The following is a 13,239-nucleotide window of genomic DNA, read 5'->3' as shown; positions in this document are numbered from 1 at the left end:
AAGTTTTTGTTGATAAAAAAAATTAACTATTGTATATGGGGAAACTGATAAAAAATCAAATAATACAGGGAATAAGTTGTTGCTGATGAAATTTTTTAATCAAATATTATATACAAATAACAAGTTGTTGTTGAAGAAATTTTTTAATTGACTATTGTATACGGGGAAGTAGATGAAAAATTAAATAATAATAAAGGGAATAAGTTGTTGTTGATAAAAAATATTTTCTATTTTTCAATTGATATAAAAACAAATCATTTTAAAATACGCACGACACGCGTCGAAGGCGCGTCTCGTGAGGCAGGACGGGTATCCCCTAGTTATAAGAAAATGTGAAAGACGAATCTCATGTTCCTGGATAATAGATAGGCACACATTAAATAGGTGCACTGGCTCAACCTAAGAAGCATGGCAACGGTTGAACGCTCTCTCCAAGTCATTGTAATTTTTTAACCACAAGTCATTGTAATTTTTGGGTGGGAAAGGCACTGCCTTTGGCCCATCTTCATCCGCCGATCAATTCAACACTCCAGATCTTACCACGTGTCATTTTTTAATTTCTTTAAAAAAATCATAAAATAAAATTAATTCCTCCTTACTTGAGATCTTGCAGTTATCTAAATTTATATTGTACTATTTTTTGGTCCTCCTTGCTATAATTTTTTGGATCATCTATGTGCATTCCTTATAAATATCTTGAGATTTGCCATCCATGGTGATCTTTATCTCACTTAATATTAATTTATACAATTATAAATAAATGATATCTAATTCACACAAAAAAGAAGATAGATGTCAAATTTATTACGGATATTCCTCCGCATATTTCCAAAAAACAATAAAAGTACTCCTCTATTTTTAATAATTTAAAAATTGGTTCCCCACAAAGTATATTGATAGAGAATCTCCCACTTATTCATCTTAGAGGTGAATTTATAACCTTTAGATTATTTGTCAAAAAAAAAAATAATAACAAAAATCTTTGAAAAAAATTTGAAGAGCCATTCATACATTTGACAATCTATTTTAAATATTAAGTCACCATTCATAATTATTTTTAAGAAACCATTCATAAATTTGAAGAGTCAAATTCTGTCAATATTTTTTAAGAGCCAAATTACTAATTACCACAATTTTTAAGAATAAAAAATAAATATTTTTTTGGTTACCTTTTTTAATTTAAATTTACTTTTCAATAGAGTCAACAAGGATGACAAGATCTCATTCACACAACTCAAACCCATTCAATAAAAAAGATTAAAGTTGTCTAAAAGAGAAAAACTAAAAAGATTAAATTAAATAATAGGAGTGAAAATCAAAAGATAATAGAGGCATATATAAAAAAGCGAATCTAAAGAAGAATCTAGGAAGCACACAAACAATCGACGACCCATTTTATCTGCAACAATCCTCGCCTAATCCTTCGTTCAAAGTAAGCTTCTACTCTCTACACTCCACTTAATCTTACTATTCTTTCAATAACAAATTAATATCTCCTATTTTTTTAGCGTTTTATTGTTCTATCAAAGTTATCTATAAGTTTTAGCTATAAAATATTAGAGTATGCAGATTAGGTTGACATTAGATATATGCTATCGGCATAGATTTAAGCTATGTAGCTTCGACACTTCTGATAGAAGGCGTGTCTGACACGGGTTAGTGTCCAGTGTGGGACACTGACACGATGCAAACACACGTGATTATATTGAATTATGTCATTTTATCAAAATTTTATCGGTGTTTGTGTCTGTGACCGACACAGGATGCAAGAGAGACTTAGAAATCTCTGGCGATGTTAATCAACTAGTTTCAGAGACAAGGATATGTTTAAATATAGAAATAAATTATCAAACTAGGATTTGTTTGGATAAAAAACTCAATGTGCAGCTTATTGCATAAGTGCTTACATGATAAGCGTTTATGTTTAAGTTATCTCTATAACAGAAGATTAAATAAAGTTTTTTTTGAACAAGATTAAATAAAGTTAAATTGTTTTTGTATATGTTATAAGCTGTTTTCATAATCTATCATGGAGAATTTATGAAAATAAGCTGAAAACAGCTTATGAACATATCATACGTTGTTTTCATAAGTAGTTTTCCCAAATAGTCTTTCAAATACTCATACTCATACCATTAAATAAGTTCAAATAAGTCAATCCAAACAGGCCGCTAGTTTGTTACTATGTTGAACAAAACTGATTTTGTTAAGTGAATTACCAATTTAGTTATGAAATTGTAAGGGACAACAACTTGGTTATTCAAGTTAAAGAAATTTCAAAATGATATCTCAAATTGAAATTCCTTGATCACACCCGTCCCTTCGAGACAACGTCAAGGATAAATTGACGACCCAAACAGACTCATATGGTCAATCGTCAATGATTTTCAATCTCAGGAATCTTAATTTTAGGATCATTTTGGAATCTTAATTTTAGGAACTAAAATGATGATTCATTCCTAGTTCATTGTATATATAAAGCTTTTCTAAGATAATGTAATAAGTCACATAATAGGGTGAGGGAGGGTAAAATGTGGATTGCAGTAGTCATTGATCGGAAATTCAATAAGTGTGTCATAACTAACTTTATAGGTTATTAATATTCTACATAGTTCTTCAATTAATGGGTACAACTCTTCACTGCACCTTCTCGAGTGCACCCTTCACTTTAGAGGAGTGAAGTTTTGTCACAATATTTTGATAGCAAACTGGGGAAAAAAGAGTTCGCTTTCTAGATAGCAAACAACAAACTGAGTTCGCTACTTGGAAAGCGAGTGTGTAAATAGCAAAAATTGGGGATCTATCAAAGTTATCTATAAGTTTTAGCTATAAAATATTAGAGTATGCAGATTAGGGTGACATTAGATATATGCTATAGCCTATAGGTATAGATTCATTTAAGCTTTGTAGCATTGACACTTCCGATAGAAGGTGTGTCTGACACATGTTAGTATCCAGTGTCGGACACTGGCACGACACAAATGCATGTGATTACGTTGAATTATGTCATTTTATCAGTATTTGCGTCTGTGTCCGTGGTTAACAGGATGCAAGAGAGACTTAGAATTCTCTGTCAATGCTTATCAACTAGTTTCAGAGACAAGGATATGTTTAAATATAGAAATAAATTATCAAACTATGATTTGTTTGGATAAAAAAACTCAATTTGCAGCTTATTGCATAAGTGCTCACATGATAAGTTTTATGTATTCATAGCGGAATTTGAACAAATTGCTATTGTTCTGCAATACGCTATTTTGAACAAAATGTTGTCAAATAGCGGCTATGGCGGTGTTATAGCACTGTTGCATAGCAGAATTTGAACAAACTGCTATTTTCCGCAATTGGCTATTAATAACATTGTGCAGTAGTAGTAAGAGCTACATTTGTGTGTTTATTGTAATGACTAATGAGCCCTTTTCAACTTTGTTGTTTTTCCGCTTATTTTATGTCTGATTTGGCTTCAACAATGTATTTCAATGTTGTTATGTTTGTAAAGTATAGACGATTTATTTATGTATTGGGGTGAACATTTTTGTTTGTTTTCATGCCATATCTCAATAATTTTTTCCCTATGTCGGGAAAAAGCATTAGAAAGTTGTCAACTATAAACTAGATTATGCAGGATGTCGGATTTGGAACCACCCTTTAGACCACGAGAGAAGATTGTTGAGAAGCAAAAGTATTTCCAGAATATCCCGAAACACACATACCTGAAAGGGCGATTTGATAAGGTCACATCTGTAGCAATACCAGCTGCTCTGGCAGCAACTTCATTGTTTCTGATTGTAAGTTATAAATCTTTATAGGATCTATATTGTTTCTGATTGTTTCTCATGATGTATCTTTGTAACATTGTTCTATTCCTTTGTTTCAGGGTCGAGGGATCTACAATATGTCACTTGGAATAGGAAAGAAAGAATAACTAGTGAGTTCCTGATCGAGTAGATGGTTGTTTTGTGGATCATAAAAACTGAAGCGAACTTCCTCAATATGTAACATGTATTTTCTTTGCTTTTATATTTGGTGCCGTAATAAATGTGCTTAGTTACTGAGTTTGATCTCAAATGGAGGTTTAGAACGTGAATGAATATGGTTTGCTGTATGTTTTCTGTAACTGGTTGATGATTTAGTACTTGTGTGTTATGACTGAATGTTCAAATTCATGTTATATGATTAGCATCTTCAAATTCAAGTAAAAACTATGCAATATGATATGATATATGTTATATGCTACATTTAGTTGATTGCGTAGTTGAATGTGTCTCTTGTTTTGTGTTATAGTCCTTTCCAATGTTCAAACATTAAACCAAAGTTTAGCTATGAATTATTTTTACTGTTGATCTGCTCAATGACATCAACTGTGATTCAAATTGAAGTTTCTGGTTGAGATGTATTGTATGTTAAGCCTCGACACTATGAGGAGTATTTTATAGTTGTGATCCTGGTTGAATATGCAAGCGCATCATTCTGAGAGACAACTTTTCGAAGGAGATGAGTATTATACATACTCCTATTTCCCTCCCCCCCTCCCTCTCAAACTCAGGGATGTGGTGAAGTAGGCACTCTGATTATTTCTTGAATAGACTAGACTAGAATTTGAAGCTAGAAAGTTACTTTGTGAGGATGTTAATACTGGTTTTTGTGCCCTCCAAAAGTATATTTTTGGATAAAAACAATTTTTTTTTCTCAGTCTCAGTATATTTCTGGGCACATGTGTGGTTTTTTTAGAAACGTAGGGGGTGGGGAAAAAAGTTCTCATCAACTGTTTGTTCAATGGATGGAACATGAGTAACACTACTCAGCAAAATGCAAATCAAGGTCCAAGTGTTTGGTCCTTGATAGAAGAATAGCGTCGTGCTTGGATAGTATTGCACCTTGGTTGTCACAAAACGATCAATGGGGCAATGAAAAAAGTTGTAGAGACAAACTAAACTGCGATATTATTTGTTTCTCGCAATTGGATCTAGCAACACAAAGTTTAATTCTGCGGCTACGATGAAATCAAATTCAGATCAAGAAAGATACAAGATCTAGAAGTTGAGATTCCATGTCCTGAGACCTAGTTAGCATCACACAATGCTTGAAGCACAGTCTGTGCTGCACAGGGAGTACAAAAAATGGATGGATGCAGAATGCTACAGTCCTTAAAATCCTATTTTATTCATTTTAGTGTTCAAGAGAAGATTGAGTATAAATTAGCTCAACTTATTCCAGAAAAACAATTTTTAGTATGGTTTTAGTGACATACTGTACATCCTCCACAATGGATCTATACAGTTTCTATTATAACTTATTGGTTATCAATATTTTTAGTGTTAACCCTTCTGTTCCTAGGGAAATGAGTCCTAGTAATCTGTAGTTCGGCAAGCCTCACCTAGATTTTTTTTTTTTTTGAGAAATTGTTAGTTGTTAATATATTACAATGTTATGTTAGTTTTTCTCCTTGTCATGACTTGAACTCTAGACCTCCAACTTCTTAACCCTTAGTTCAACTAGTTTCCAGTTGAGCTACACATCCCACCCCGCCTGACCATGAATTTTTTTTATCCAAGAAACAAATTCGGATTCTCTCGAACGATCCGTCCTTTGGCGAATCTCGTTAATTTGCCTGGCCAATAATTTACCCTATTTTTCTTTAGGTCAAAAAGCAGATCAAAGTTTAATTATGACCCACTACAACCATTTGGTATGGCAATGCTGTCTAAATTGCAGCAGTTAGAGCTTTTACTTTTTGACACAAGTAGTTATAGCTTAGATATGTTTGTTGTGTATGGTAAATGCTACCTACTGACCTTGAAACTATTTTCTCTGAATCTCTACTATTGGAAATTGGAATACTTACAATTTTGCCTAATAAAGTACAAATATCGTACGCTAGCTATATTTGAATGCACCTCTACCTAATATCAAAGATTGCAACTTTAATTTAAGGGTCATAGTAACCGGTGCTTCGAGAAGAGAGTTTCATGCCTCCTTTATTCATAGATGGAACAATTCTCATGACAGCTCAAAAGCGGATCAGTACAAACCCATGTGATCCATATTTGTTTACATACCAGGCGTGCTTCATCATACCCTAACTACTCCTCCTTTACTGGCTTTTGCTTGTCTTTTACCGGCTTATTCATACCCAACTTCATAATTGACGTCGTACATTAGCTACATTTGACTGCAACTCTCAGTAATATCAAAGATTGCAGCATAATTGCAACCTTAGCTTAAAACATTGTTCTATAAACTGGAATCAAGGCTGTTTATTATCATGAGATGATTTAGTCAATATTTTTTATTTATTTATTTTTTATCATGAGATGTTTTTACAACATCTGGAGGCTCCTTACTAACACTTTCAACATAGCAGGTCTTATGCTACCAATTTGTGCTATTTTCAACAATTTTTTTGGTGGTTGGACCAAAAAAGGAGTTTATAATATTTAAATATTAACAAATCAGAAAAGATTTTTTGAATCATACATGGACACACAAAATTGCATTTGGTGTTGTAACTGGGTTGAATCATTCGATTTCAATCAAACAGCTGAGATTCTTTAAATGTATTAAATTGATCCGTAATTTAATTTGTTTGATTTCAAATTAAAGGTTGAGATTAAAAGCAACTGCAAATTGCATGAGAGATTACAGCAAATCTAGATCCATGGACCCACCTCTCTCTCTTGACACAGCTAATTTAACCTTTTAAAGCTATTTACAAAGAACTTAGGCCTCTTAAGAAACGTATCAACTGCATGATTAACCAAAAGAAATATACAAATGTAAAGTTTTATTCAAACTTAGAGGATCATTTGTCAGTCTGGAAAGTCATCATTACTAACTCCTTCATGCATTGACATGTGTTGTACTTATATCATTACTTAGATCGTTATGGTTAAGGTTATTTTCATTATTGGCTTATATCATTAAATCAAGATTAAAAATGGTTCACCTTAAAATATGCTTTCACAACCATTTTCTTTTATTCCTATGTATGATAATGCTTTGTGTTTCATTCTTCAATTCCTTAAGGTTATATTTGGGAGTTTGGATTTTAAAGATAAATACATATTTTTTATTTGTAAAATTAAATATATTATAAAATATTTCTTTTTTCTTTGACAAATATTATAAAATATTTCTAAAATCAATTAAAATGGTGTTATACTGCACATTCACTTTCATGAAAATTATTTCGGTTCAGTCTACCTTTTTAATCACCTCGAATAAACAACTAATTAGGATTTTACCGAGCAATATAAAAGATGACCACTTATCTTATACTATTAAAAAAATTAAAGCTAGACTATTTAATTTGCACCATATCTTAATCTCTCCTACAATGTACCAATTTCATGATAATTTTATTTTTTTGGTGATATGATAGTACATGTGTTGAGCAACCCTAGATCCTAATTTTTTCTTCTTCTTACATTGCCAAGTTGTAAGGCTACTTGCTTTCTGCTATCTACATTGTGTGTGTGACCTGGTCCTCATATGGGGTAATAATTTGTCATAAAGGCAACATGCTTGGTTGCTACCAATTCTCCTACTCTGTCTTGTTTCTTAAGGTTCTTCCACAAACATGCTTTTGTAGGTGAGCCCCTTTTGTCCACTATCCAACCATAACTTCTCCTTCAAGCACCTTTCCATTTTCATGAAAGCACATTCTATGATTACCAACTATGAAGTACATACTCAAATACTCGTCGACACTACTAATGTCAAAAACATAGAACGCCCACATGAATTGGTCTGGTGAAGACTTGAGATTTTGCAGTGTACTCTGCTTTTAATTAGGCCCATGCTAATAGACGATGGGTTCATTCATCAAATTTAATGTCTTTTAACCCACTCATTGATCATCATTGCTTCGACAAATTTGTATCCCACGGATACGTGCCGAAGGAGTGTATATAAGATGCGTCGAAACAGAGATTTTTTTGAAACATTTATTTGAGTTGTCGGATACATGTTGTAACTTGCACGATCGTTGTACACTGACCGATGTAGAATACGGAGACACGTCTAATCCGAGCCATGCTTGAGATTTATAAGTTTACCAACACTGCTTAGTCTTTAGGAACCTTAAAAGTATTTTACTCGTGTATTCCAACTGAATTTACTTAAGGAATTGTCAAATAAAATGGCAAAAGGTGTTCTGATTATATGAATTTTAAGTCATTAGTAAAAGTTTTGGTCCTTAGTTATTTATTTCATAAAAAAAGTAATGGTATGGTGAGAAGCCGTAGTAGCTTAACTTGCCACTATACCAAACCAATTTAAGAAAATTGCTATCTAACCAAAGCAGGCCCATCATGATTCTTAGTTAAGTATACTGACATTAAAATAATAGGAAAAGGGTATGGAAGGATTTAATTAAAATTTAGTAATTAGTACTCACTACGTATAATTACACTACTCATAACAAATAATTAAAATTTCAAAGGTGTGTGTAAGCCATACTTAAGTTGGCTTTTGAGTAAAGGAGGCAGGAAATATTTGTTTAGTTAAAAGATAAACCGTTGAGTTTAATATTCATACAATGACACTATAAACTTTTTTTTGTATGACATCCAATCATAACTTATTAAGTCATAATGTAAATTTTTTATTTTGAAATATCTGTACAAATATTTTGTACTCTCTTTCACCTTTTATATATAAAATATTTGTTTTCTGTTCATTTTTTTTTTTGTAAATTATGATTTGACATTTGTATGAGAAATGGATTATCTGCAGTTATAAAGGACCGCGAGAGTAATCTCAACTCTTGAAATTTTTTTGAAGATTTAGATCTCGAAATTTTATTTTCACCGTTGAACCATTTAATTTTTACACCACGTCAATGAAAAGTAAATGATGTTTTCTATAAAGTGACATAAAAGAAGGCATTGATGCATAATCATCAATAATAATTTAAGAAATTGAAAATAATTGGCTAAATTACACTTTTGGCCCCTTAAGTTTCAGAAAGTTGCGATTTTGGTCCCCTATATTTCAAAATAGCACTTTTGGCCCTCTAAGTTTCAGGAAGTTGCAATTTTGACCCCCTATGTTTCAAAATAGCACTTTTGGCCCCCTAAATTTCAAAAAGTTGCTATTTTGGCCTCCTATGTTTCAAAATAGCAATTTTGGCCCCCTATGTTTACCCCTTTTGCAAAATGAAAGTTCAAGACACTTTTCTAAATGGAAGTTCAAGACACTTTTCTAAATCAAAATGACATAACAAATCAAGTCATTACATATATGAAGTCATTACATAATTAAAAAGACATAACAAAAAGCACGAATAGTTTTCAATTTCCATTGTTTCCTATTTTTGGATTTGGAATTAGGTTTGTTTTTTTTTTTACGTATAGTGAAAAATCATTTTGAATAAACGTCACGAAGTATTTGGTTAATTCTTTAGGATTTGAAATTATATATGTGTGTTAGTGAAAAAATAATTTTTTTTTTTTTTTAACGTAGTGAAAGAATAAATTTAAAGCATGTGACTTCTTCCTTTTATTTTTTTATTCTTTTAGTTTTTTTAATTATAAGATGACAAAAAAATGTTGACGTGGCAGCTGAGTCACTTAAGTGACTTGCCACATCAACTTTGACTCGATCAAAATTGACCTTTTGCAAAAGGGGTACAGATAGGGGCTAAAAGTGCTATTTTGAAACATAGGTGGCCAAAATCGCAACTACTGAAACTTAGGGGGCCAAAATTGCTATTTTGAAACATAGGGGGCCAAAATCGCAACTTTTTGAAACTTAGGGGGCTATAAGTGCTATTTTGAAACATAAGGGGCCAAAATTGCAAGTTTCTGAAACTTAGGGGGCCAAAAGTGCAATTTAGCCAAAATAATTAAATGTGATTACATGTGTCAATGACATTAATTTAATATGTGTGTAAGACATCAGACACAACTTCAATCTGAAATATCATTATCAATGCTAATTTCCAAGTATATAATCTTCATTTTTGTAACAACTATTTATGTGATGTTTTCTATTCTATAATTCACTACTATGATAAAGAAAAAAAAATTATTCATACTATTAAAATAAGATACTTGGCTTAAAAGCTAGTTTTGTTTTATAAGCACCTAAGGCAGAGGAAAGACAGAGTTATCATTTCAAAGAAAAGAGAAAACAAGTAAGAACAGTTAGATAAAGAAAAAAGTGTCTTGTGACTTGAAATTTGTGGAGCAACAATGGCAACACCAAAAAGATCCTATGATCAACAACATCAACAAGTGAAGAACTCAGGAATGATTAGCAACATGCAAAGTCCAAGAAGAGATGAAAGGGAAGAGGAAATGTCAAGATCAGTTCTAGCAATGTTCAAATCAAAGGAAGAAGAAATTGAGAGGAGAAAATTGGAGGTTAGAGATAAGGTTCATGCTCATCTCGGTCGAGTCGAAAAGGAAACACAGCGATTGGCTGAGATAAGACAAGTAAGTTCAACAACAAATACTGAATTTGAGCAAAGTTAATTTCTTTAGTTTATACATATTTAAAACTTTGAGCAAAGTTTCAAATCACAGTCAAAGTCACGGTCGCACTGTAATTTTTGATATTGTAGAAAATTCCGGTTAAAGACCGGCCGTGTTGCTGCAATAGCGACCACCAATGTGACCACCAATGTGGTTGCCTTGACATCGCGGCCATAATTGCAAGCCGTTTTTTTAAAAACTTGAACAAAATTTAAGGATTAGCTACATTTGATCCGTAGTTAAGGAAGATTCTATTCACATGTCCATGGTAGTGTTGTATTTGTATGAAACTATTGAAGTTGTTCGAAGTTTGTTTGGAGTCTCATTTCCCTCAAGTTCTCATATTTGGGTTGTTGAGTGTATAAATGTGTTTGGGCATCTGAGTTAGCGTTTGGCGTGAGGGCGGATGTTGAAATTGTCTCCGGTTTGTTTGGAGTCTTACATTATTTGCGAGCTGTTAAGTCACTTTAGTGTATAAATTTGTTTGGGCAGCTTGCTACCCTCACATTTGAGCTAACTTTTGGGATAAGATTCAAACTCATTTAACATAAACAAGCTGGTTAGAAACAATTTGAAAAGAGAAAAAAAATGAAATATGTGGTTTTTATGCAAAATTATTAACATTTGTTATATTTAAGATTTTTTTTCATCTATTAAAAATCATCTTTGTTTGAGAAATTGATTAGGAGATTGAGGGATTCACAGATCCAATGAGGAAGGATGTTGCAATGGTTAGAAAGAAGATAGACATGGTTAACAAAGAGTTGAAGCCATTGGGTCAAACATGCCAGAAAAAGGTGAGATTTTTTAACTGTTTTAATTAATTTTTTAATTTCTATAGTTTCTTTACAAGTAGAAACATAGGATTTGATCAAGGAGACAAAGTGATCCCAATATGTTTTGCTTTTGATACAACCACTCAAGTTATGCTTATAATTTAGTCAATTGACCACCTTAATTATCTGCTTTAATTTTTTGTTCCCATATATTCTGTCATCAAAAGTGGGCTACAATATAAGATTATCTAGTTGTGAAAGGGGATTATTCATAATAATTGTGTTTGATAATTTGCATGTAGAAAATTGCTATTGAGCTATTCAAAATTCCTCATGCATCCTTTTTTTAATAAGCTAAGTTTTTTTTTTTAACCCTCTATTACCAAGCGAGCTACGATAATTTAGAGTTTGATCGCGAGATAAATAAAATTTAATCAAGAATCGTTTTCATTAGAGATCGAACTCATATTCTGTCGAACAGTTCATCTTAGAGGAGTTTATTAACCACCTGAGCTTAATGTTTTGGTTTCAATCAATTTTAGTTTTAAAGTATCACTCTCTCTTCAATTTACTTAGGCTCTGTTTGGTCAAAAATAGCGGATAGCTGATAAGCTAGCTTATAGCGGATAGCTGATAAGCTAGCTTATAGCGGATAGCTTATAAGCTAGTTTTTAGCTTATAACGAATAAGCTAACTGATTGAATTTGTAGTGTTTGGTAAAATTAACGGTTGAACTAGTTTATACGTATGAAATATCATAAAAAAGATATGTTTAATTAATATTTAATTTTTTTCAAGTAAGATGATAGGGGTAAAGTTGGAAGAAAAAATAATAAACTATAAGCTCATAAGCTACTTGAAATAACATTTGAATAATAAGCTATAAGCTAGAAAAATAAATTATAAGCTCTTTTTAAAAATTATTACCAAACAGAGTTTTTAATTTAGTTTATAAAGTATATTAAAATTTATCATGTTAGTCTCTAACATCTTAATAACAAAAACTAAATTATCAGAGTTTATAATTGATAGTTTATTCTTCTTTTTTTTTTTTTTCCATCATTATGCCCTTAAGTTAAAAACAAGACAAAAAGAAAACACTTAAATTAAAAAAAGTTTTGTGAAGCTTTTTTGTGAAACTATATATATTTTTGGCATCACAGGAGAGAGAATACAATGAAGCTCTTGAGGCTTTCAATGAGAAAAACAAAGAAAAGGCTCAACTTGTTACAAAATTAGTGGAGGTTAGTAATTATTTATTGAATTGCATGTTTAATTAAGTACACTCATAATTTCATACTATTTTTCTTCCTATCTAACTTTTTTTTTTCTTTCTATTTGCATTATGTGAACTTTGAATTAGCTTGTGACTGAAAGTGAGAGAATAAGGATGAAGAAGCTGGAAGATCTAAGCAAAAATATAGATACACTTCACTAAGATATGCTAGTGAAAGTAACCTTGTGGGTTCAGTGTGCTGTTGACTAGAATCCTTATCATTTAATGTTGTAGAGTTTGTGATTTCAATGTATTTTAATTTTTCTGACTTAGGGAAAAATTGTCTAATAAAAGTGTGTACTAAACACCTGAATTGCAAAATTTTTTTTCTTAAATTCGCCGTAATTAGGATATTTGACTCTTTGCGAAAACTATATACTTTGAATAGCTCTTTATATTATACTATTGTTTAATTGACTTGATTTAGTACACGGTTGATGCAAAAGATTTAAAATCATAGTTGCTTATGGTTAGAAGTATCCTCTTATCGGGAAATTATCCTTTCATGTTAGCTTATGTTTTAAATTTCCACCTTTAACCATTTTTTTTTCTTTTTTATCTTCAAGATCTCTCTTTACATTTGTTGGGAAATGATCCTTTCATGTTATCTTAATTATGTTTTAATTTTCGCCTTTAACCAATTTTTTTTTCTTCTTTTTTATCCTTCGAGACCTCTCTTTATATTTTAAGGGTCAAGATCTTCGCATTA

The 13,239-nt window shown here is 31.6% G+C and overlaps 1 protein-coding gene across 1 annotated transcript; it reads left to right on the top strand.

Annotated features, from left to right (window-relative positions):
* Positions 1-10,034: 10,034 nt before the first annotated feature.
* Positions 10,035-12,947, top strand: LOC123895493. The gene is made up of 4 exons (XM_045945854.1): positions 10,035-10,439; positions 11,165-11,275; positions 12,418-12,498; positions 12,618-12,947. Exons 1-4 carry the CDS (start codon positions 10,197-10,199, stop codon positions 12,690-12,692), a joined length of 510 nt encoding a protein of 169 aa, XP_045801810.1. The 5' UTR covers positions 10,035-10,196; the 3' UTR covers positions 12,693-12,947.
* Positions 12,948-13,239: the final 292 nt, after the last annotated feature.

Source organism: Trifolium pratense, linkage group LG7 (assembly GCF_020283565.1).
Source record: "Trifolium pratense cultivar HEN17-A07 linkage group LG7, ARS_RC_1.1, whole genome shotgun sequence".
Classification (NCBI taxonomy): domain Eukaryota; kingdom Viridiplantae; phylum Streptophyta; class Magnoliopsida; order Fabales; family Fabaceae; genus Trifolium; species Trifolium pratense.
Note: the sequence above shows the minus strand (reverse complement) of the source record. Positions and strands in the feature narration are given on the sequence as shown.

Excerpts from the sequence above, each read along its gene's own strand:
- LOC123895493 (XM_045945854.1), top strand. The coding sequence starts at position 10,197 with ATGGCAACACCAAAAAGATCCTATGATCAACAACATCAACAAGTGAAG. Across the intron at positions 11,276-12,417 it reads GTCAAACATGCCAGAAAAAG|GAGAGAGAATACAATGAAGC; the intron begins GTGAGATTTTTT and ends TTGGCATCACAG. Across the intron at positions 12,499-12,617 it reads TTGTTACAAAATTAGTGGAG|CTTGTGACTGAAAGTGAGAG; the intron begins GTTAGTAATTAT and ends ACTTTGAATTAG.